Source organism: Trichosurus vulpecula, chromosome 7, assembly GCF_011100635.1.
Source record: "Trichosurus vulpecula isolate mTriVul1 chromosome 7, mTriVul1.pri, whole genome shotgun sequence".
Lineage (NCBI taxonomy): Eukaryota > Metazoa > Chordata > Mammalia > Diprotodontia > Phalangeridae > Trichosurus > Trichosurus vulpecula.
This window is the reverse complement of record NC_050579.1, coordinates 146,049,080-146,075,366: the sequence shown is the minus strand read 5'-3', so window position 1 is coordinate 146,075,366 and position 26,287 is coordinate 146,049,080. Positions and strand designations below refer to the sequence as shown.

The following is a 26,287-nucleotide window of genomic DNA, read 5'->3' as shown; positions in this document are numbered from 1 at the left end:
GCAAAGGCAGAATTTTCACCTTTTTTGTATCAACAGTTCCGAACTAGCATAGTGCCTCCCACACAGTAAATGCTTAATGCCTTCACTTAAACTTGCTGGCTGATCTTAAATAGGCATTTATTGTTCATTTCTCAGGATTCAAAAGGGTAAGTTTGAGATTGGGGGGGTGGGGGGGCCAGGAGGAGAGGGGGGACAGGACAGGACCAACACTAGAGAGTGCAGTGCTGTTGCCTGCTATCTTTTTAGGTCCTTCCTGCACTGACCTAATGACCTCTTTCTTAACCCTCTTCAAGCTACCTTTTCCCCAGTCACCCTTGATTTCACTGTGAGATCTGGGGACATGAGAATTCTCTGTACAATTTCTCTACAACTCTTACTCTAACGAATCACTTTTTCTGAAATGTCAGTCAGATATATGGTTGACCAGGTGATCAGAGGTGCCACAAAGCTGATGTGTTCTTGAAGGTAAAGTTTATTGAATTAGCTATAAAATCATGGCTAAATCCCCAGGCCATATAAATGGCCTTTCTGACCATGGACAAAAAAGCAATACTAATGCTCTCCTCTCTTCTTTTTCAATAATTATTTGTTTGCAATACAAAAAAATATATATAATAATTCAAACATTAAAAATTAAGACTAGACAAAAAGAAAATTTATGCAGTAGTCTGAGGGCCTCTAGTGGTCATGTATGCTAGCATCCGAAATTCAACAGTTAAAAAAATAAAATTAAGGAATCCCTCTTCCTTATCTCCACATTTAGGGAAGGAGAGTGAGAGAGAAGGAAAGAGGCTAAGGAAAAGGGCAACAGAGAAAGGGCAAGATGAAGGGGTGGGGGGGGGAGGGTGTAGAAAGGGAGAGAGAGATCTTAAATCTCACACAAGCTAAGTTCTGCTTCCCTGAAGTTAGAAAGATTTTTCAAATTGATGCATATGAAGAGAAGCAATTAAAGCTCAATTAAGACTGAGGGTAATTACAAAGGCAAAGACATACCTTTTTTCCACCTTTTTCAGTTGTTATTAGGACAAAAAGATATATAGCAAGGTCAACAGAAAATATGAAGCAATAAAAAGATCAACAAATGGGAGGAAAATGTATGTAAACATCACTTTTCTAACTAATAGATTAGGTAGCTACAGTTTTAAATCTGGAGGAGTCAGCTCCTTTTAAAGTTTTATCCTCAATTGACTTGGCCCTTTATGTTTCAAAGATTTCATTCTGAATGAATGAATGAATTTAAAAATTAAGTATTTATTATAAGACAAACATTGTGCTAAGATATCAGGATACAAAAAGAAAAAGCTCCAGAGCCCTTCCTGTCAAAGAGATCCAAAGGAGCCAACCCAAAAAGACAGGTGACCTTAAGAGGGGCTGGTGGCAAGGCCCAGAGGTCCTTAACTTACTCAAGAACTTAAGATGCTGGTGAGGCAGTCTCCAGGGAATTAAAGGTAGGACAGATGGTAAGCCTTGATGATCTCTGGAGGCAGCATAAGGAAGTATGTTAAGGCCTAATTATGATGAGGCAATCACCAGATAGGTAATATTACAGAAATGACAAAAGAACTTTTTAAAAATACGGTTTAGATTCGGAGATTCCTCCATGGCAGCCTTAATTAAGTATTCAGTAGTTTCACTTTTAAAAAGATTGAAAATAAAGTGAATCAACCAAAACTGCCTTCTGGAGACAGACAAAAGTAATGATGTAATAGACTGTGGATAACTCTTATGGTGAATTCCCTTAATATCAATTTGCCCCAAAGCACTACAAGAATAATCAACTCTGTAAAACTGTTAGTAATCAAACAGATTATTTTATCCCAAAATTATCCAAAAACTATTATCCACATCCCTTTCTCTAAATTGACTCAATTTGTAAAATAGGCATACTAGCAAAATACAATCTTTAAGCCCAGATTTGTTAACAATAGAAATATCCAGGCAGAAATAAAAAAGAAGTTTCATAAACTATAGCTGTTCAGTCAGGGGATCCTTTGAGGAGAAATTCTGTTTAATTTTGAGATAAGTATAGAGAATGGTAAATGGCCAGGAAAAATGAAGAGCTAGGAGGCTGTACAAATTCAAAGTGCTAAAAATGAAAGGTGAAATTCTAATGAAGACTACAAAGCATAGCAGAACAAATACAACTGATATAACTCCAACGCATAATATGCTGCAGAACTAGTTACCATCCTTCTGAACAAAAAATTTTCATCTATAATCTATTATTATTTTTTCCAAGAGTGCTCATGGGGCCTGGTAGCAGCATTCAAGCAGAGGCTGAACAGCCAACTGTTGAGCAAGTTATGTGGGAGATACATACATACAAATGTATGCATGAGTAGATGAACTATGAGAGTCTTTTCAACTCCTGAGATATGGAGGATGCTGCCATTTCATAATGTGAGCAAATAGAATTCTCTTTTCAAGTAAATTTGTTGATAACACCCCTCCTGCCCTCAACTTTGGGATTTTGCCGGGACTGAGCTTTCCTGACTGTTGGGATCAGTAAGTGAAAACTCACCAAACCACACATCACCTAACAGGCCCAAGACTATTCCTTATATCCTGTCCAATTATCCACAGAGAGACGAGGATCTACCCAAGCAGACATAACCCACACCTCATCTCACCTCACCTCCACCTCTTGCTCTTAGAATAATGAAATCAGTATTACAATTGCTACTGTAAAGGCATGATAATCTACTGCCCTATAGTTTTCATTCATAATCCACATGAGTGCCTAGGCCAAAACGCCCTTCCCTGGATACCACTTCCTATGTGTTTTATCCCTCTATTACCGCTCTTCAGTATATTGCTCTATATTAGTATGCTGTAAGTTTCTTCAGGTTTCTTACAAAACTTCTCCCCGTAACTGACCACATCTGAGACATTCACATTTCCCAAGCTCCTACCCTCAGCTGTAGTTTGCTGCTTGCTCTTCCAAGCCTGTATGGCAAAGAGCATAATACCTATATTCTATAAGGTGCAAAACTGCCTGCTCTCCTGGAAAAATCCTGCAGAATTAAAGAAAAAAGAGGGACTAGAGTAGGATAGTGAAGGTGGAAGCTTGGGTAATGGATAAGGAGGAATGCCCAGGAATCCTTAGTTACCAACAACTTAAACATCAATGTGCCTCAATTCTTTCAGCAAAGAATACTGAGCCATGAGCAAAAAAGTTTGCAAACACAGTTCTATTAAAATATAATTTTCTTGAGGACCTGGCATATAGTAGGCACAATAAATATTTAAAATAAATTTTGTGATTAATAAATTAATAAACTATGTCTGGTTTATCTGTATTTTCAAACTGAAGTCTACAGAAAGTAGTAAATCATTTTTTAAATTTCATTTTCTCTTCCTTCCCATTTATACTTTCTATTAATAAACAAAACGGTTAGAGAACAACAAAATTAAACAACAGGCTTAGAAAATCCGTATCAGGAAGTGATGATTAACTGTACTTCCTTGAGAAAACTTATGTACTCCTAGAATAAATAAGGAGTATTTTTATATAAAACTTCTACCTACTGTTTGGATTTCAAAAGATTATTCCACAATAAAAGTGTTCAGATTCTAAATGCCAAGATAACCATAATTCTCTGTTTTTCATATACCTAAATAATATAAATTCACATTCAAAAAATAAATATTATGGAAGTAGAATGTTATGTGAGATGACAAGGTCAGAATTCAAATACAGTCCCATAACTGATTATCCCAAGAGTTTAATTTTTAAATGGCAGGCAAAACATGAGTTTTTATCTCCTCTGCTAGACTCCATCAAACATCACTTATGGCTACTAACAGGCTCAACTGTAGGAGATAACGAGAAGGTATGCAATTCACAGCCAGCATGGCTGTTTGTGGAAAAAAAAGAACAAAAAAAACACCAACCTGTCAACCATGCCAAAAAATTTAGCTGTAATGGAACGTAGCTCATGAAGAACTTTCAAAAATAGAGGTCATGTTAATCTCATAATTATACACAGAGAAAAAAGAGAGAGCGCCCTACCTCTGTGGATAAAAATCCGAATTTCAGTAGTAATGTGTGATTACTACTGTGTTCTCAGTAACCTACTGCAGTTGTCACTGATCACAATCCAGAATTTGCCACCATAAACATATAATAGTTTCAGTTAATTGGTGACATACTAACCAATAGTTCAATATTTAAGTAATACATGTTTTAATCTAATCATATTTATAAAATATATTTTACAATTATTTCAGAAATATGATGATGGGATGGAAAGATCACAGGGAAGAAGACCCATCTTGCCTTTTGTTCCCTTAATGTCAATCTACTGCTTCTAGGGCCTAGCCTCCTCCTTTCTCAATGAACCTGGACAACTGAGGTCAAACTTAAAAAAAACACATTTTTTTATTGATGCTTTTTTTTTTGAGGGGGGAAAGCAGGGCAGTTGGGGTTAAGTGACTTGCCCAAGGTCACACACCTAGTGAGTATGTCAAATGTCTGAGGCCACATTTGAACTCAGGTCCTCCTGACTCCAGAGGCGGTGCTCTACTCAATGTGCCACCTAGCTGCCCCAAGGTCAAACTTTTAAGACACATTCTCATTAGATCTAAAATTCTATGACTTAAAGACACATTATTCATATTAATATGATAATTGATCAATTACACTTTCTTAAAAGACTGTGAGAACATCGAGAAGCAGCACAGTATACTGGATAGACAACCGGCCTCTGAGCCAGAAAGATACGAGTTCAAGTCCCTCCTCTATCGTACACTCACTATGTGACCCTGGGCAAGTTATTTCCCCTATCAGGGTTCCAAGACATCTCTCTAAGACTAAAGACTGCAGAAAAGTGCCAACATAAATGCGTAAGTTCCTCAGAGGGCTCTATGTGTACCAAAGAACTCACAAGTCCTTTCTCTAACTCTATTTTTTTTTTAAAAATCATTCCTTATTCAATTCTATGCAAAAACACAAGTTTTTAACAAGACTCTTGTACTTGCTTTCTTTAAAGTTGCTAATTTCTTCCTTGTACCACATCATCTTGCTCTATACTTTCTAACTTAACTATGTCTGGTGCAAGTTTTGTTGTTGTTGTCATTCAGCCCTGTCAGTCCCGTCTGACTTTCCATGACCCCATTTAGAGTTTTCTTGGCAAAGATACTGGACTGGTTTACCATTTCCATCTTCAGTTCATTCTTTACAGATAAGGAACTGAGGCAAACAAGGCTGAGTGACTTGCCCAGGGTCACATAGCTATTAGAATGTCTGAGACCGATTTGAACCAAGGAAGTCTTCCTAACTTCAGGGCTGGTGCTCTATTTACTACACCAAACTGCCATTTCCTAATTATATCCTGACAATAAATGACAACCTAACTCCCCACTATATTCACCACTTATACAATGATGCTCATTCTACTCCTATACTGGCATTCAAAATCCTACTTCTGACATCACATCTATACTTCGTGACCTGGGCAAGTCATGCGAGCTTCCAGGACCTCATTTTTCTCATTTGTAAAATAAGAAGGTTGGCCTAAATGGCCTCTGAGGTCTCTTCTAGCTCTAGTTCTATGATTCTATAAACCCCACACCCTGCCTTTAACATCTTTTTTTCCTCTGTCCAACCACTGACATAAATAATTTCAAGTAGATCACTCTACTAACACCTTCACCACTGAGTCACCAAGCTCTTCAAACTTTCATGACCTCCACCCTCAACAACAACAACAACATCAACAACATCATCATCATCACCATCATCATCATCATCATCATCATCATCATCATCATCATCATCATGGCTAGTGATTTATGGTTTGCAAAAATTTTTTACAAATATTGTCTTACTTTACTCATTATTTATTATTAACCCTGGGAGGTTATACATCCCCGTTTGGCATACAAGAGGTTAAATGATTTGTTCAGGGTCATACAGCTGGGAAATGTCTGAGACTGAATTTGAACTCAGGGCTTGAGTTCAAATTGAGACCCAGCACACTATCCAATCTGCCACCTAGCTACTGCTATCTAGGATAGCCAAAGAGCTGGTCACACAGACCTCATGATCACCCCAAATTGCTTCACTTCAAAGGTTTTGAACTATAAAATCCTCTTCTTTAATCACAGTTCTGTCATTCCACTGTCTCACTGTCCCTGAACTTACTTTTGTCACTCACGACAGTTTTACTCTCCAACCTTCTAGTTCTGTTCTGATTTTACTTCCCTCATAACCTTGACTCAGGTCAACCATTTCAAACAAGAACTATCATGTAGGAATGAATCCCTTCCCTTTTATCAATTCAATTCCATTACTACCTGGTCCATACTCCTCAGCTACTAAATACTGCAAAGAAATGAAACTGGGCTATCTGGATGCCCTACAAATGTTACTCTATCAAAGTTTAATCAGGCCCCCCCAGATAAACTGTATCTTTTATTTGACTGATTCTCTGTCAGACTCCCATAAGGACTCATCTAAAACCACTCTCTTGAGGCCCTCAACTTCACTCTTAATACCTCCTCTCTTAACAGATGACTACCTTCTACAGAGGACATCAAAAGAATCCATTAGCCACTTTTTCTACACTTCAAAATCTTCCTAAGATGAACTGTGTCAAATTTATAAAAATACAGGTCTCATTCCCCAACGGTCAAAGGATATAAACAGGCAGTTTTCAGACAAAGAAATCAGAGCTATCTATAGTCATATGAAAAAAATGTTCTAAATCACTATTGATCAGAGAAATCCAAATTAAAACTCTGAGGTACCACCTATCGGATAGCCACCTATCAGAGTGGCTAGAATGACAGAAAAGGAAAATGTTGGATGTTGGAGGGAATGTGGGAAAAACTGGGCTACTAATGCACCATTGGTGGAGTTGTGAACTGATCCAGACTGCCCTCCAGAATTGTTTGCAATTTGGAACTATGCCCACAAGGCTATAAAACTATGCAGACCCTTCGATCCAGCAACACCACTGCTAGCTCTATAATCCCAAAGACATCCAAAAAGGTAAAAGGGACATATTTGTACCAAAATATTTATAGCAGCTCTTTTTATGGTGGCTAAGAATTGGAAATCAAAGGGATATCCATCAATTGGGAAATGGCTAAACAAGCGTGGTATGTGACTGTAAGGGAGTATTATTGTGCTTTAAGAAAGGACAAGCAGGATGATTTCAGAAAAACCTGGAAAAACTTACATGGGCTGATGCATAGGGAAGTGAATAGAACCAGGAGAACATTGTACACAGTAACAGAAAGACTGTTTAAAGAACAATGACTTAGCTATAAATGACTGCTATTCTCAGCAACACAATGATCCAAAGACAATCCCAAAGGACTAATGATGAAGCATACTATCTGTGCATCATACTATCAGAAAGAACTGATATTGACTGAATACATACTAAAGCATGCTACTTTTCACTTTCATTGTTTTCTTTTGAGTCTTTTTGTACAAAATTAGTAATATGGAAATGTTTTACATAATTGCACATGTATAACCTATATTATCTGATTGCTTACTGTCTCAGGGACAAGGAAGGGGAGAAATTGTGGGAGGAATAGAATTTGGAACTCAAAACTTTAAAAAAAATTTTTAAAAAAACCACCCTTTCTATGGTTTCATCTATCACCTTTCTTCCAGTCTCAGAGGATGAGGTAGCCCTTTTCTTGGCAAGAGTAACTACCAGATATATCCTTTGATATCACTCTGTCAATTAATCCTTCTCTCTCATCTTCAATTTCTACTTCCATCCCTGACTTGTAAACATGATACATCTTATCAACGTATCAAAAAACCTTTTCTAGACCTTACAGTGTGGCTCAAGCTTTCTCCTCCCCACTCAATGATAAATATTTAGAAAATGTAGTCAACATTCCTTCCATTTGATCATATATCACTCACCCCTTAATCTCCTCTAAATCTGGCTTGTCGCTATCTCTTTAATAAAGTTTCTCTCTCCAAAGTTAGTAATTATGTCTTAAATTATCAGATCCAGTGGCCTTTTATCAATTATTATCTTCCATCTTACCCCATCTTTTTGATATCTTCTTTTTACCTCTTTACCCTACTGATCTTCATATTCTCCAGTGTAACCTACTACTTTTCTTCAGTGATTCATCCTCCTCTCACATGCATACCCAGTCCAAGTGTAGTTGTCCCTGAAAACTCTATCCTCAGAATCTTCTTTATATACGCTCACTCCTTCAATGATATCACCCACTCCCATGTCTTTGATTATCATTTTCTATGTAGATAACATTGTATGGGAAGATATATTCAGAGTTCCAATGGAAAATGCTGGAAACATTCTGCGTTCCTGCTCCCAAAAGCTCCAAAGTAGAGGGAGAGGGTGCCACTCAATCTTACCTTACTCTGAACACTGAGCTTTTAAAATGGGGATGAGTCTAAAAGGATGGGAGGAAACAATTTGGAGGGAGAAGAAGAATGGTAGGACTTACTCCCAACTTATGTTAGAAACTGCCTATTACAAAAAACAATTCAAGTACCTGACAAAGCTAGCAAAATATTTTTTGTGCTGGTAAAACTGTAGCATTAAACTGTACAACTTAACAAAATTTCACTGCTTAATAGCATCCCAGGATATGTGACCATTAAAAAAAAACTGAGTCTATCTTGCCAATTAACATTTTCCAATTCAGATATTTTATTTGGGCCAACTTGAACAACCATGGCATTAATTTCTATTGCAAACATTTATTTTAACAAGAGAAAAAGACTCCCTGATTATTTTAGGAGAAACAGATATTTTTCTTAGGGCTACTAGAGCACTAATTGCTTAGTAAATCACCCTTCTCAATGGTAAAGTACTATATTAGTAAAACACAGAAACATTTGCACACTGAGGCAGTCCAGTGTTCCACAGCCTGACTTCACAGATATGAGAAATCTAGGAAACATAAAATTAATAACATCCCAAATGTGTGCCATAGCAGACTAAATCGTGATATTGTGGCTTCATTTTATGTAGTAGTAAAATGGTATTGTAAATAAAAATATCAATCCATATTAAAAAAATCCATTGAAACCTCCTCAAAAACCATTTATACATGTTTCCAACATTGTTCTTCTTTTATTAGGTCCAGATTCTATATGCGAAAAGAAGATCAAACATTCAAAGATCAGCATCTGTACAGATATCTTTTTCAATCTGAACAAATAGAAAACACAAACAACTAATATTTGCCTTCCTGCTGTCATGGAGAAAGTCCAGTACCTCACCCGCTCTGCCATAAGAAGAGCTTCAACTATTGAAATGCCCGAACAAGCACGTCAAAATCTCCAGGAACTCTTTATAAATTTTTGTCTCATATTAATATGTCTCTTGCTTATATGCATCATTGTGATGCTTCTCTGAAGTTCTGGTACTACTTCCAATTCCACTACTGATCAGTGTGGATATGAAACCTATTATGCGACAAGGAGAAGAAACTGAAACTGTACAAGCAACCATTTTCTGGGTGCAAGAATATCCCCATGAAAAGGATGTAAACAATCAGCCAATATATTCTCCTGCTGCATCTATTAAACTTGGAAAACATTTCTTTCAAAAAGTTATTTAAAAAAGCAATAGTCTAATTATGCATGATGTAACTTTACTTATTAGGCACTGCTTATAAAAAGGCTTTGTTTTCTAATTTACACTATTGGTAAAATGTGCTTTATATTCAAACCAACTATTTCACTGTTTGGGGGTCTGTGTAATTTACATTTTATTGTTATATTCATCAGATATTAGATTCTTCAGTGCTTTGAAAACAATTAACAAAAGTAGCGATTCAAAATCATGCTTCATTCAAAAATGGAGAGCTTCTTATAATCACTTCAACTTTCTATTCATAAAATTGTAGGTATACCTTCATTTTTGTTATTGCTTAGAATCACACACTTCCAAAATAAAAAAAAATTTTAATGAAATATATTAAAATAGAAAACTAGATTTTATTCCACACTGCACTTCACCCCTATTTAAAGAAAGGGTACAATAACAAAGAAAGACTGTAAAGTCCTAAAGTTAGCTTACATTTAAAAGTTCTCTATTACTTGCAGCTCCAATTAACTGAACACAACTATGCCTTAGGAAATGAGTAATTCATATTTTTAGGTCAATCGAATCTATTCTTCTTTCCTAAGGTGTTATGTTCTGGTAGATAAGGCGGAACAAGTCAGACAGAGTGATTAGCTTTGACAAAGGAGATGTTCTCAAAACATTACTTCAAGGTATTTCTGCCAAAGCCTACAACTGAGACATAGGTTCATTGAGTAACATATACATCACAAAGAAAAAAGAAAGAAAAAGATAAAAGAAAATAAGACGTCACGTGTATCAGTATAAATTGTCCCAGATTTTTAAAAATGAAAGATTAGCTATTTTATTCCACATACACTTATTACACTAAACTTCTATAGAATATTAACATTCCACCCCATATATTTCTTAAGGTGGGATATATTATTAGTAGTTCATAACTAAGAGAGATTAATTAAGCTCCTCTTTAACATAAAATAGTTCAACTGAATTCAGCATCTATAGGCACAATAAGGTGAAAGGAGGACAAAGTAGAGGGGGTTTTTAATTTGTTCTTCTGGTTGAAAAGCAATTTTTTTTTAAATCTTTAAGAAAATTAAGTTCTTTAAACCATGATAAATTGATCACTACATTCTATGCCTTATACATTAATACTTTAAAATTTTTAAACTGGGATTTTATATTTATTAGTGCAAAATAAAGTTTTTTTTTAACTTCTATACCTTTGAGGCATATTCATAAACCAGCTATTTTTGTGGTTTTAAAATAGGTCAACTGCTAAATAATTAATTCCTGTCCAAAACACATAACAGCTTTATTATAGGTGCAGAGCTCCTACAAAAAGCTTTGACAATATTTTTTCTGTGGGAAAACTGCTTGATCCAATGGAAATAGAAAATTCTTGGATTTTTACAATGTATAAAATAAGCATAGGAAATAACAGCAGCATCAGGAAAAATACATTTACATTAAGCAGTGCAACAGAAACTAGTCATGTAGTGACATCTGTTGGTGTAGTGAAATATTGGGCACGGAGTCAGAAGACTTGAATTCCCATCTCCTTTCAACTAACATGCTCGTTAGCTATGTGACCTCAGAATGAAGATTAACTATTTTGATTCATCTTAGAAAATATAAGTTAATGGCTCAGTGCTGATTGAGGGTTACGAACAGGCTAAACTGATCTTGTAAACTAAGTGTAAACTCTAAAATGTTAAGCTGTTTTCCTTCCAAATGATTTGTTCACTGTGTTGACATTAAGTTTATTTTCTTAATATTTGAGAAGAATTCATTATAGTTTCTCTCTCCTAAGGAAAAGTTCTCCTTTTATTTCCTCTCATGAGTATAAAATGAAGTTATACTATTAAAAACCATAGAATATTATACCTTCTACACAGAAACTAATTCCTTCAAATGAAATTCTTAAGATCTTATACACAGTGATTCAATGATAAACTATGTAAGGGAAAACAAGAAAGGTGTTGCATTAAAAAATGATAAGATAACAGATTATAATTACAATATTATTCAGGAAGAGAAAATTCTAACTTTACAGTCTGATTAATATTTTTAGAGAATTAACTAATTTTAAAGACCATTTTGTATCATTTATATTATGGTTGGTTAAAAACTGTATCTGATAGCTAAATACGATGTTTAATACAAATAGTCATAATCACCTACATAAAAAAACAATGTTTTTTAAATTAATTACATTGTTTCATTGTAAAGACAATCTAAAGTACTGAAGGTAGACTTGGCTTTGGAGGGTTGTTTTAAATACTGGATAGCAGCAGCAGCAATTAGAGTCACAATTACAACCTACAGTCACAAGAGGGCAGACTTCTATAAAATATAGGATGATTTCCCCCTAATAACTGTACCTGAACTTGTGCTACTAAATAAACACTCATTATTGTAAACCAAGGATATGCCTTTCCATTACCAAAATACTGTACTTTCACCTGCATAAAAATTAGGCACCAAGCCTATACAGACTTGAGAAGTTAACCAAGATCTAAAAACCTGAAAAGAAAGTGATACAGAGGATGGTCTGGATTGAGCCAAAGAACAAACTACAAACAAAAGAAATCTTCCCAATTCACGGACAATAGGAAAACCAATTAAAATCTGAGCTATTTGCAAGAATTACCTATACATCTATTACAAAATGTTTTTGTTTGCATTCTTAGTTTCAGTGGACATATAAATAAAATATGCTAACATAAAATAATTATCTACATGAGATATTTTCATGGTGAGCCCCTATCAGCACTGAAATTAGGACTATCTTGCCTTTCAAGAAAAACCTCATTTCTTCTTCCCAACATAGTAACCTATTGTCTATAGCAGAGGAAAATTCTATGAGGAAAAAACCATAAGAAAGTAGACATGCAGCCTTGGCATAAAAAAGAATTTTCACTCTTGGCCCTTTCCCGGAGACAAAAGGTTACAGTCATGATTATATTTTTCAGTTCCTAAAGGAAACCTGTGGTCTTAGAGGAATATGATAGACAAAATGGATGCAGAGAGGGATACATGTGGGGAACCAATGCTAGTCTTTCAAAGGGGATAAAAAGGGGCTCTCCTTCCCTTTAGAGAGGCTGGAGTTGTAAGGAACAGGATTAACGGGCATGTAATACAGATTCCAGGAAGAACAACAGGCTAATAAGCCTTTGTTAAAAATACCTTATTAAATGAACACCAATCTCAATCTCCTTGGAGGGTGAAGGTGACAGTAAGAGTGGGAACTGTAATGGATTGTAAAGAGTTTGTCGTCACCCAATGCATACTCTAAATATCCATGCAATGAGCTAATTAAACACTGCCTGGTCCCTCTTTGGAATCACAGTTGGTAAGGGTGACCAAAACTGAAACTTGAAAGGAAACCTTGACTGTCAACATTACTTTTTGGTCATCTGCAAATCCCCTATTTCTTTCTATCAATCTATTTTTGACAAGGTACCTTCACTCTAGTCTGACAGAAGAGTTGAATGTCAGTAAATCTGGAGTGCCTAACTTTGCCGCTAATCAATGTTAAATGTAAGTGATCATCCCAAGGTAAAGATGCTGCTGCTAATGGTAGCAGATAAAAATCTAGAAGCAAGTTAATTCTTCAATTTTAATGCTTATTGTGTTTTTTTTTTACTACCACTCTCTCTCTATCCTAAGCCAAGTTCAAGGTTATTATAAAACGTTGATAAGAGTGGCACTTATCAAAGTATTCCCTAACCTTATCCTAGACACCCTGGTAACAAAAAAGTCCAGGTGGACATTTTGTTATCAAGCCCTAGATCCACAATCCTGATTGCAAAAAAAAGTACCAACAAAAACTGAGTTCGTGGAACGCACAGTTGTCAGGGTCACTTGACTCTGCTTTCTTAGGTGAAAAGAAAAATATTCATGAGCCAACCACTTAACCAGGCAGATATTTTAAAAGACAACAAGAGGAATATAAGATTAAACAAAATAGTATCCAAATCATCATAAAAGGTCAAAGCTTAAAATGACATCTGAGGAAAAATTAAAGATCTTCTCAAAAACAGTAACTGAAACTGTATTTTATTTTAAAAAAATTAATGACAAAATAATTTTAAATGTTCTTTAGCCTAATGGAGACTATAAATTTTACTCTTTACTGGCAGCAGAGAACACTGATCTTTCATCTAATAAAGTCATTAATTACAGGAGCTATTGATATAGTAGAGAGGAAAGGGTGCTGAGTTTAGAGTCAAGGGGAACTAGCTCATCCCCTGACTTAACATCTAAGACCTTAGTTAAGTCACTTTACATGTCAGGGCTTCAGTTTACTTCTCTATACAATAAGAAGGTGGACCATATGATCTCCAAGTGTTTCAACTTGAGGTAGCTAGGTGGCACTGTAAACAGAGCTGTGTGACCCTGGGCAAGGCACTACTTTCCTCAGTTTCCTTATCTTTGGAATGGAGATAATAGCACTTAGATTCAAAGGTTGTTGTGAGGATCAAATAAGATAATATTTGTAAAGCACTTAGTACAGTGCCTGGCACATAGTGGGTTCTACATAAATACTAGCTATTACCTTATTGTTATTTAGTGATTTTTTTTCCGTTGTCTGACTTTTTGTGACCCCATTCAGGGTTTTCTTGGCAAAGATACTGGAATGTTTGCCATTTCCTTCTCTAGCTCATTTTATAGAGGAGGAAAGTGAGGCGAATAGGTTTAAGTAACTTGCCCAGGATCACATAGCTACAATAAGTATCTGAGGCTGGATATGAACTCTGAAAGATGAGGCTTCCTGACTCCAGGCCCAGCACTCTATCCATTGTGCCACCTAGCTGCCATTACATTCTAGACACATAGGAACATAAAATGGCGTTCAGACAATGTCAAAAAATAAATGCAACACAACAAATGCACCAAATGTGCTTTATAGCTCAAACAACAAATACCTATTATCATGTGCCAGGCACTGTGCTAGAGGATGGGGATACAAATTAATCAAACAATCCCTATTTATAATTATTATTATTGGGAGGGGAAGAAGGGAGGAGGTTTGGAGGTTGAGGAGATCCTCTGTAAAGTCCAGAGATGGGAGGTATTGAGATGCCAATTTAATCTTTCTTTGATTCAAAGAAAGCATTATAACAATGGTGGAATGATGAATGTACTGAATAGCAAATTATACGGTTAAACGATAAAGTGAGCAAAAGATATTAATACATAGAATAATTCATGAAAAGTAGACTGGAGTTGATTATGGAAGGTTTTAAATAACAGGTTGCAACTTTGTAATTTTAACATCATATCAAAATAGAAAGCCACAGAAGATTTTCAGCAGGTGAACAACATAGTCAAACCTGTGCCTATTTTTTCCAATTATGTTGAAAACAGATTAGAGAAGGGAGAAAGTGGAAGCAGGAACAATCAAATAAGGGACAACTGCAGAAATTGAGGACAGAGGTGATGAGGACCTAAATTAAGTGGCGGTTGAGAGTGGAGAGAAGGGGAGAGGTTTGAAATATGTTCTGGAAGTAGAATCCACAAGACTTGATAATTGGAGGCTTAGAGGACAAAGGGAATAGAGGGTGGGGGGTGTTAGAGAGAGGGATGGGTAATGGAAAAAAAAAAAAACACTGGATCTGGAATCAGCAGACCTGGGTTCAAATCAAAACTCAGTCATTTATGTAACTTTGGGAAAGTCACTTGGACTTCATCTGTGAAATCTGTGAAAAAATAATCTGAGATTTTTTCCACCTCTCAAACACCACGATCCTATGAAATATCCTTCTAGGTACCTAAGTACCAAAACTTTTAGAAACTACATATTGTCTTCTCTTTCTTTGTACAGAAAATAACAAATGCAATTTAGCCTGTAACTAATGTCTCAGGAATTTCAAATGTTCTTAAAAATGTTTTTGTTAATTCCTATACATTTAACAACTTTACCTGTCAAAAGCTTAAGAATAACCACCATACCTGTATTAAAAGAACTATGGTTTAAAAGAAAAAGTAACATTTACTAAGGGTTCTGTTGTTATAACACACAGCATCCACTTGAGGGAAGCAAACACCAGATTTCCAGTCTTACCTGCATAGGGGGCTCGCTCCCTTGCCTGAATTCTTCAAGCTGCTGCTGCTGCCAGGGAGCTAAGGTGAAAGCTTCATCAACAGGCCTGCAATCAGGAGGATTTGCATGTAATTGATCAGTAAGCCACATTTGAGTTCTAACAGAGGGCTGAATAGGAATTCCACCCACAGCCTGCTGGCCTAGCATTAGATATTTTTGTTCATAAGGCTCTGAACTTGTTAAAGAGGACTTGCTTTCAGGTAAGGCACTATATGTCTTGTCTAAGGCATGTCTCCTATGAGCAGGAGAGATTCCCAAGTCTTCTTTGCTACAGCTCTCAAACTTGTATTTACAATCCAGAGTTGAAGATCGTATTTTATTCATTTCCTTGTCTTCTAATCGAAGCATCTCCATACTATCATGTAAGCAGCTGGGACCATTTGCCCTTAGTTGTGCTATTAAAGCCCTGTCTCTCTCTGGCTTATCTAAACTACTCCTGGATTCCTCAGATCGAACACTGCCATCTTGACTACAGTTATCTGGGAGGTTGAGTTTAGACAAAGATGACCATTTTCTTATAGGTCGTATGTCCTTCATGTCAAGTGAAGAGTCCAGTTCTCCTCGATTTCGGTTTCCCATTGTCTGTATGAAACTTGTAGTCCATTTTGACCCATCAGATGTCAGTGCATCCCTGTGTTTGGAAATTGAAGAACTGGAATGAGACGGCATCACATGGGCAGTGGGAATTGTGACAAGTGAGTGGCTGGGCTTGAATGATGATGTACCACTTGAAGTAGAATGGTCTGAAAAAAGAAATTTATGAGAAAATCAAATATATTAAGTCAAATTAAATCCCTCTGGAAAAAAAATATTGTTGAGAGAAAAGATGTAAAAATGGGTTGTTTTTTCTAACACAACTTCTTATTTGTCTCCTATGAGCAGGAGTGATTCTCCTTCAGTGAAGGGTTGGGATGTTTTGTCTTTTTTAATTCCTTCTATAAAACAAAATTACTATGAAATACTATTCACCAGTAGTACTATAAAGGCATACGTGTGGCCTTGGGCACTTGAAGGCTATAGCAACAAAGTTCTAGAATAGCCTGTCAAACAGAACAAGAATGGAACTAGTAGCAGATTTCCTAACATCCAGGGACTAGCCTAGATAAAACTCAGAGAAGCTGATGCTCAAAAGTTTGGCAACCAGGAAAAGTTTTGTTTTAACTCATAATTACTCACGATGATCATTTACTAAAGGCACAGAGACCACTATGCTCGGTGGAAGCAATTACTCCAACAATATCTTAGATCCTTGAAGAATTTTGTTCCACGGTTATACAACTGATGATCTAATACCACATACCTAGGGCACCTCAAAAGTTTATATCAACACTAATGGTACAGACATGCCAAAACAAATAAAAATAAATGTTTCTTGCCTTAGCTACTTTGCCGATTCTTATCTTCCTGTCAGATTTTTTTTTTAAGTCAGATATATAGGTGTGGGCACCTTGAACTACAAAACAATGGGAACATTGAGAGGATTCTGGGAAGATGGCAGAGTAGGTCAGAAAATTCCAAGCTCTCAAGATTTTCCCCCACAAAAGAGTTAAAATAGCACCTTAGGGCAAAGTGTGGGTGGAGGCAAAGAAAAATAGGGGCACAACTGGGGTTTTCCTCAGATAGCTAGAGAAGATCTGAAGAAAAACGCCAGGACTAGCTTTGGTCACCTCGAGGAGTAAACACCTCCAGGCTAGGTTCGGTTTTAACAACAAGCGGGGAAGCTGCTTAAACAACAAACGGCAAGCCCCGGGGTTAGGGGTTAGTTGGTCAGAGAGGCCGACTCGGTCTCAGCCACTGGAACTTTTCACCCCGGGATAGTGAGGGGAGTTGTGCGTTTGAGCCCAGGAAGGCTGCGGGAACCTCTGCTGATAAAGAACGCCAAACTCAGCTGTGTTGCAAGGAGTGGTGGGGGTGAGAAGGAACCAGTACAGGCCCGCTAAGTGCAGAAGCAGGGAAGTAGAAAGACTCTGGCTGTGGGCACTAACAGAAGGTTGGAGTTTTGGCTTTGGTTCCAGGCTAGAGGAGAGAACTAAAGATCTGGGGTAAGAGGCACCAGTTCCCATACCCCAGGGCTAGAGGTATTACTGAGAGAAAAAAAAAAAAAAGCACAGGCAACGGAGAAGGAATCCAACCATAGAAACCTATTATGGGAATAGAGAGAAGGATATTGAAATAAAGAAACCCCCAAAGAGCAACATCAAATGGTGACTTCCCAAAAAGAATTTAGAAGATCTTAAAAAAAGACTTTAAAAAAATCAAATGACAGAGATGGAGGAAAAAATAAAAACAATAATAATAATCCAAGAAAAAGAAGAAGGTTATGAAAGCAAAATCAACCAACTAGAAAAGGACATCGAGAATCTCAAGGAGGAAAATGACACCTTGAAAATATGAATTGGGCAAAGTGAAGCCAGTGAAATTGTAAGAAATCAAGGAAAGTCATGATCAAAACAAGAATCTTGATACAATAATACAAGAAATAATTAAAGAAAGTTGTCCTGAAGCATTAGAACAAAGGCAGGGAAGTAGAAATAGAAAAAATCCATGGCAAGCCACTTGAAACAGATCCTATGAGTTTTCCTCATAGGAATATCATAGTCAAATTCCGGAACTCCAGCTCAAGGATAAAATATTGAAAGCATCAAGATTAAAACAATTTAAATATGATGGTGCCACAATTAGAATTATACAAGACCTAGCAGCAGAGACATTAAAGGACCACAGGTCTTGGAAAACAATATATGGAACAGCAAAAGACCTGGAGCTCCGGCCAGAAATATCATACCCTTCAAATTTCAGTATTACCTTGAATGAAAAAAAGTGAACATTTGACAAACCCTCAGACTTTAAGACTTTTTTAAAAAAAAATCCTCAACTTAATAGAAGATTCGACATACAAGAACCAAGAGAAACATAAGGTACACACCAAAGACTGACTACAAGGGATTCATAAAACAGACTGCTTACCTTTTACGTAACATAAAATGTAAAATGTATGTCTAACATTCTTATTAATAATTGTCAAGCTCATAAGAAAGAGGAAGATAAACCTGACTATGATATGAATTTAAAAAGTAAAACCATTTAGAAACAACTAAAAACAGTAACTATTTTATACAAAAGAGGTGCAAGAAGAAGAAAGGATACAGAGGATTTAGATGGGGGAGGAGGGCTGGTAGTTCTAGTAACCTACTTTCATCAGGAATGGCTTTAAGAGGGAACAATACATATATATATTTAGAAGAGTACAAAAGTCTTCTAAATTTAGAAGAAATACAATGGCAGGGGTTTAGTGAGGGGGGAGAGGGCAAGGGAGGGATTTTTAGAGGAGAAGATGAAGGAATAGGTAAAGGGTGTTTAGATTAATGGGAATGGGAGGATAGGGGAGGGATCCTTGGAGGGGGGAAGGCAAGTAACAGGAGGGCAGAGTGGTTGGTGGAGGAGGGGTGTAGACAAGTAATAGTAAGGCAATGTAGTGAGTAGAGGTAAAGTAGAAGAGGCAGGAAGGACAGGAAACAAAAGATATGTACAAACATTAAAGCAAAGATCAGGAGTAGATTATGTTTGGGAAAGTATATGTATATATACACATGTATATATGTATAAGTATGTATGTATCTGTATGTCTATGTATATATCATTAATATCTAAATTATATTGTAGCCTTCTGGGGGGTGGGGGGAGGGAAAAAAAGAACAAAGGTAAAAAGTACACAGCAGAGAACAAAAGAAAGGAAGCCAAAGGAAGCAAAGATGGACAATTCTCAACACAAGGTATATTATTTATATATAGGCTTTCTTGAAATGAAAATTTATTGTTATATATTTTGAATCCTCTCATATGTTCTGCTATGTACATGACATGCTTTTTTTTATTTCTTACTTTATATTTAAGTTTCAATATTTAAGTTTATGATGTTCTTGTTTCTTTTCTCTATTTTGTACTTGTGTTTTGGTACAATACAATAAAAAACTAAAAAAAAAAAAGGGAACATCAAGGAATACAGGGAAATTCTGCTCCTTTTTTGTTTTATGTCCAGGTGGTACATAGTACATTATTGTGATGCTAATTACTTTCTAGCTCCATAGTCCCCTAACAGGGGCTACTCTCACCCCTATACTTAGAGAGTACCCATACTCTCACCCCCATTTTTTTAAATAGATGAAAAATATTTAGGTAATAATAAACTTTTTTTTAAGGAAATTTATCCTGCCAATCACAAAATTATTTTTCTTACCAAAAAAATAATCAGATTTCAGTACTGTGTGAGTGTTAACTAGACAAGACCCATATTTGCCACAAGAGTATCACCTCCAGGGTTTCCAAATTTCAAAGCTTTAAAGAGAAGAATTAAACAATCTTATATATTTTCTGCAAGGACTAAAAAGAAAACTTCACAATTAAGGAAATAGGTTTATACAAAAGATGAACTTCTGAACAATAACACAAACCAAATATCACCTAAACTTACTACTACAAAATGTATTTTTAGTTATAAAGCTTCTTTTCTCCTAAGAGAAAAGTGTTTTGCATCACATACTCATTACAGTATCTTTAAGTTGGGCAAATATTAGTACAATTTAACAAACTGAGAACTGATCACAAGAAATTACACGACATAGAGAACCCCTATCTTTTTAACCTTTACATTAGTGTTCCTGACCATTAAAAAAAAAAAAATTTGCTTCACACAGGATAGTACAGGCTTGAGATGGGTGAGGAAAGGGAAAAAGGGAAGCAAGAAAGGTCCTACACCTGAAGTCTTAAAATAGGCAAGTTTTCAGTTTTATTTCTTTAAAAACTCTAAGCCTCGGCACCTCAACCAGCAGTTTGGCCGGACCTTGATCTTCAGGGACGAAGGGAGGCTGATGAGCTTCCTTCCCAATCTCCAAGATAAGGGAAATTCTGCTCTGCACCCTAGAGCAAGCTCTCTAGAAATCCCCAACAAGAAACAGGGAGTCCTTGTGAGGACTGGCTCTGCTGAGTTTTCAGGGTTGAGGGAGGACAAGAAAACATAAAGGAAGAGAGCTCTTAGAAGTTATGACTGAATTTGAATTCTAAATTGTCCATGTGCAATGTCTTGTCTAATGTCTGTGTATTTAAGAAAAGTTTTCTGTTCTATGTTCCTGTAGAAATTCTTAACTCTAGGAACTGAGAGGTTAAAAAGGTATTAATTAGCAAAAGAAAAGTCCCTAGAAGGCTGTGAAGGAAGAAAACGGTTGGGAGACTGAAATGGGCTCCTTTAGTATGCAAATTGTCAGTCATTAAACTTAAGTTTTCAGCTGGAAAAGAAAGGCTGGGTGAGTATAATTTTTTTTTATTTACTTGAAATGTATGAGTTAGTTTGGGTCAAGATTAGGAAAGAGACTGAAAATTGGAGTGAGAATACTGTTTCAGTAAAGATAGTGAAAGAAAGAGATAGACACTGGAAATAAGGAGTGGCTGTGAAACTACAGCTAAGTCCACATGGTTTTGGTCTTAGCCACCCCCTCCCCCACCCTCCACATTGGAAGACTGTGGGTGGGTCAATCAGGAGCTGGGGCTGAAAGAAGCCAGTAACCTGATTGGAAAATAAGGCTGATTAGTTAATAATGAAAGGTCTTATTGAATCTGCGTATTGACCATAGTAAAGATATTGATTTGTATAATTATAAAATAAGCTTTGCCTGTGTAAGGTATACTTGAACTTTGTTTCCACAGAGATTATATAAAATTATATTAGTAGCTAGGGAAAGTAAATTAAGCCAGCCCCTTGAAAATCAGCATACCTAAAAGGAAGACTCCTTTGCTCTCAAAGGGGCTGCCAGGCCCAAATGGAATTTACCTAGGGATAAGATCTGTGCTATTGACAATCCTGTGTTCCTCTTCAACTCACCTTTCTCAATTGTCTTTAGCAACTGAAAGGGATCTTCCTCTCATGCTATGTGAGGCAGAAGGATGGAGGGGAAACCAAAAATATTTTAGCTTGGTATAAAGAATTGGTGTGTATGAAGATAAAAGGGGTGCGGGAGCTCTTAAGTTAGAGGCACTCCCTCCTCATCTTTCTTTAGAGGACTAGAGGACTTGAAGAGTCCAAAGCTTTTTTTTTGCTTGGAAGGGAAGTAACCACACCTCCCTCAAATTCCTTAGGCATTTTATTTTGGCTTAGCTAATATTTAATTTATTAATATGTTATATATGTGTTTATGTATATTAATGTATTAATATAAAAACACCAGAAGTAATGGGATCAATAATTTCTATATGTGATAATCTGAAAATGTAATTGAAGTCATCTTATTTCTAAATTGTATTTGTAGAGTTCTCTTAGGCTGTAAGATTTGAGAGACACCCTTGTGAGGTCTGAATTTTGTTTTGTGAACAGAAAATTTGGAAACTTTGTGATATCTAGAAATTCTGTAATAACAAAGAATTGAGTTGGTATAATACTTTGGGAATTTATGAAAAAGCAATTTTTCTTATAATCTAGATGTTGTTAGATTAAGAATTGTACTTAATCAAGAATTGAGGCTGTTAACTAAAACTAGGATTTTAGACTTAAATTCTTATCAACCCTGGGTGAAGTCTTGAATTTTATGAGTCCCTGGATGGGACCAGGGATAGAAGTTGAGGCAGAGACAGGAAATTCTAAAGGAGTTAAAAGTTTAAAAAAAGTGGTGACTGCTTTGAAAAGCCAGTCTCTTTCCCCACTTCCCCCCCTTTTTTTGTCTAGATAAGCTATCTATTCCCACCTGGCAGAAGGGAAGGAAGGGGGAGGAGCAGCAGTTACTGGGATTTAAGTTTTACTGAGAAAGAAAACAGCAGGGGTCAGAAGCCATCAGACCTCCAAACCTGGCTTTTTAAAGTCAGCAGAAAGTGATGGATTTTTAGGATTAGATTACATTTTGAGATGTGGGTCTTGGTAGTTTATTTTGGTTTTTTTTTAGTGAAACTTGCCATCTGATGCAAAAGAACTGACCCTCTGGGGGAGATGATATGATGCTGCCTTTTTTTTATGGCATGTCTCTGTAATCAAAAAAAAGTAGTTAGTGATGAAAGGAAAGATATCTGCCAGAATCTGTTACTATTTTCAAGTTATGGTACCTACAGACCTAGAAGGTTTTATGAGGAGAAATGGAAAATTTGATTAATGCAAATATGTGAAATCTTGCTGTTTTTAATCAAATGATTGGGTAAATTGGTACTCTTGTATAGTCACATGAAGGATAACATTCTTTTTGTTTGTTTGTTTTGGTTTTTGTTTTGTTTTTTTGGGTTGTTGTTTTTTTTTGGCAGAGCAACTGGGGATAAGGGACTTGCCCAAGGTCACACAGCTAGTACATGTGTCAAGTGTCTCAGGCCGCATTTGAACTCAGGTCCTCCTGACTCCAGGGCCAGTGCTCTACTCATTGCGCCACCTAACTGCCCCCGATAACATTCTTTCTAAATATTAATGGAAATAATTGGATAAAGGGAAAAAGAAGTTTGTGAAATAAAGATATAAATGTAAGGTTAAATCATAATCCCATAGATTAAGGCTGGGATTTAAAGTTACTTTGTATCTATGTGGAATAAGGTGCTTAAGTGTTTTAATGTGATGTGAGAGCAACTGGGTAGTAATACAAATGGTGTAATTAATTACTGGAATTAAACATTTCCAATTTGGGGAAAAGAATTTCAATGTGTAAGTCTCTTTAAGAGAGATAAATTGTAGAATACTTTTGCACTGATGGGAAAAGTTAAATGTGGTTGTTTGGATTTGAATTCATTCCATGGTCTAAAAAGTAAAGATAAAGTTAAGGCTTGAACCTATCATATTTATATGGTTCAATTCTTGAAGACTATCACATTCTTTCAGATCAGGCATAGTTAGAGGAGAATACAAAAGCCTGGGAAACTGACACAAATGTGTTAGAGCAATAACTTATGATCTTAATGGGAAGATTTTATGAATAAGGGAGAAAATGCATGGAAGCTACTTAAGGCTCACTTTAAGGATGTTGCTTAAGCAACATGAGATTATAGTCATATTTTAAACTGATTATTGGAATTTGCTACTCAGACTTAGTGGGACTCTTAACTGACTGCTTTTCCGAGTCTAACTCCAGGTGTGAATATCAAGGAAGGCTGATCCAAAATGCCAGCAGCCCTCTATGTGTGTGTGTGTATGTGTGTGGGCAGGAGGGGGGGCGAGGGCTGTGAACTGCAGGTATGATTTCACGGTAAAGTTGCGAGGGTAACTGTTCCACATGTGCTGAGGTGGGACCCTCTTGACCTGATGCCTTAACTGAAGCCTGGCAGACTTTAAACCTGGCTCAATGCAGTTTGCAGTTTGACATAACTTCTGCCTGGAGTTGACAGGAAGCTGGGGAAATGTCATCCCCTTACTATATAAGTCCCTAATCTCTTGGTGGCAAATTTCTATAATAGGAAGGTTTTGTAAGTACAGTAACAAATCTATTAAAATAATTGATTATGGAACATATTAGATTACTATAGGACTGGGACTAGTGTTCCTGTGTGTGGTCCTGTATAAGTTAGGGTAGTTTATAAGGGTCTTTTATAGGGCCTGGTATAAGTTAGGTTTTTTCTTGGTAATGGTATGGAGACAATTAGGTCAAGGGCTTGTGAGAATATTATTTTGTTATCTGGTTAATATCACGCTTGTCTAAAGCTTTGTTACAATTAATAATGTTAAAAGAAGAATGGCTTGTGGTTTATTTTATAAATGCCATCAAAGAAACATGGCATGACTAAAAGTTTATGATGTTATATGTACTTTGTTAAAAATTGATTATTTGATGTATTTATGTATGTACTGGAGGAGCCTGTTGTTAATTCCTTAGTGAAATCTCATCCTCCTGGTGAGGAAATTAATAATGGGTCAATGTAAAGTATAAGAAACTGGGTTCTGATGTGAATTTCTTAAACATGATAATTGGTTAAGGTTCCAACTTTGAAGTGGTAAAGAAAATCAGGGTATAAGGACTAGAAATTGTAACTTACAATTGTGCTAAAGTCACTTTTGCAGGAGAATGGAAATAAAGCTGGTTCCTACAAGAAGAAAATGCTGAGATGCAGATGCAGATGGCTGGAACAAATACCAAGGACCAGAGGACTTCACTGATGTTCCCCACCAGACAGCTGTATGGGAAGAGACTTTTGAATCTTAAAGGGACAACTGCACTATTGTTTTCTTTTGGATCTCTGTGGCTGTATTTACAAAGGGGACTGCCCCCTTTGACTTGTCAATGCGTCTATCAACTTTTAAGTAAACCTTTCCCATGTTTACTTAAAGGGGTGATGGTTAAGGGGAAAAATTCAGATGAGAAAGAGTAAGGAAATGTGGAAACAAAAATTTGAATAAAAGAAGAGGGGGAAATTTTAAGAAATGGGGGAGGAGCTTTGTTTCCACAGAGTTGAAAGTCCCTCTTTCTCCCCCCCCCCCCCCACCAGCTTTAGCAGAAACCAGGCCTCTGGACAGTCAGGTGAAAGGTTAGAGGCATGCTTAAACGAGCCATTTGAGGAGGGCATGACGTAGGAAGTCAGAGGTTTGCATCTGGCTAATGGAGAGCCTGGTGAGAGATTTGAGGTGAGGGTCAGTAAAAGGACTGACATCCACTTGAGCCCTTTGTACTTTCTCCTGTACTCTGTTCAGGGGATGTACCCATTTATTCAGGGGGAATAAATGTAAAATATAATTAAAACATTCCTGGCTTCCCAACAAGTATTGTTTATTCCTAGACAACGTAAGTATGTTTCTAACACTTTCACATCGTTTCAATGTGTTGGGGTTGGCATAAGAAATTAAATGGTAATTTTGGGGAAGTTTTGCAGAAACAGAAGACATACAAAGTCCAGCAGACAACACAGATCCTATGACCAAATACTTAACCCAAATTTCACAATAAGGTACTGTAAAGACCTCATAAAAGAAATAAAAAATTCAGACTTCTTCTCTGGTATTTAAGGAGGGCCAAAAAGGCAGGGGCGCCCATTCCACCCCCCACAATGTAGAAGGGATAAGCGTAGCACATTTCCACTGAAGCTACCGCTTTTTTTTTAAAGCTACCACTTTTTAGCTCCACAGCCTACTAACAAGGGCATACAATGCTACTCCCATCCCCATACTTTCTCTACACCCTCTCTCAAATCATACTGTATTCTAAGCAAGGATCATATTCCCAGTCTTAATGAGGTCAAATGTGCCTTGGAGTTAAGATTTCTAACTCACCTTGTATGTTACCTATGCTTTGATCCTGTTCCAGATCACACCCTCTAACTGAACACCTACAGTCCTGGGTTCTGTGCTGGGCCTCTTTTCTTCTTCTTCTTCAATAATGCTTGTATATACTACTGCATCACTTGGTGACCTATCAGCTCCCATGGATTTAATTACCATCTCTGTGTTGATCGGTCCTCAAATCTACTTATCCTGCCTCCAATTCACATTTCCAACTGCCTTTTAAACATCTCAAACTGGATGTCCAAAAGACATCTTAAACTCAGTGTGAAAAACAAACTTGTTATATTTCCTTGTAAACCTTCCCCACCTCCTATTATACCTTAGAGGGCATCACAACGTCCTCCCAGTCTCTCAGGCTCACAACCTAAGAGTCATCCTGGATTCCTCACTATCTCTCATCCCCCATATCCAATCTAC

At 36.7% G+C, this 26,287-nt stretch overlaps 2 protein-coding genes across 2 annotated transcripts in view; one reads left to right on the top strand and one right to left on the bottom strand.

Annotated features, from left to right (window-relative positions):
• CEP85L (centrosomal protein 85 like) overlaps nt 1-26,287 on the bottom strand; it is a 187,010-nt gene that overhangs the window by 85,556 nt on the left and 75,167 nt on the right. The window contains exon 3 of the mRNA XM_036768051.1: nt 15,607-16,388. Within this exon, the coding sequence (XP_036623946.1) occupies nt 15,607-16,388 (782 nt within the window). The remainder of the gene's footprint in view (nt 1-15,606; nt 16,389-26,287) is intronic.
• On the top strand, nt 9,088-11,963 carry PLN (phospholamban). Its single transcript, XM_036768052.1, has one exon. The coding sequence runs from the start codon at nt 9,207-9,209 to the stop codon at nt 9,363-9,365; it is 159 nt and encodes a 52-aa protein (XP_036623947.1). The 5' UTR covers nt 9,088-9,206; the 3' UTR covers nt 9,366-11,963.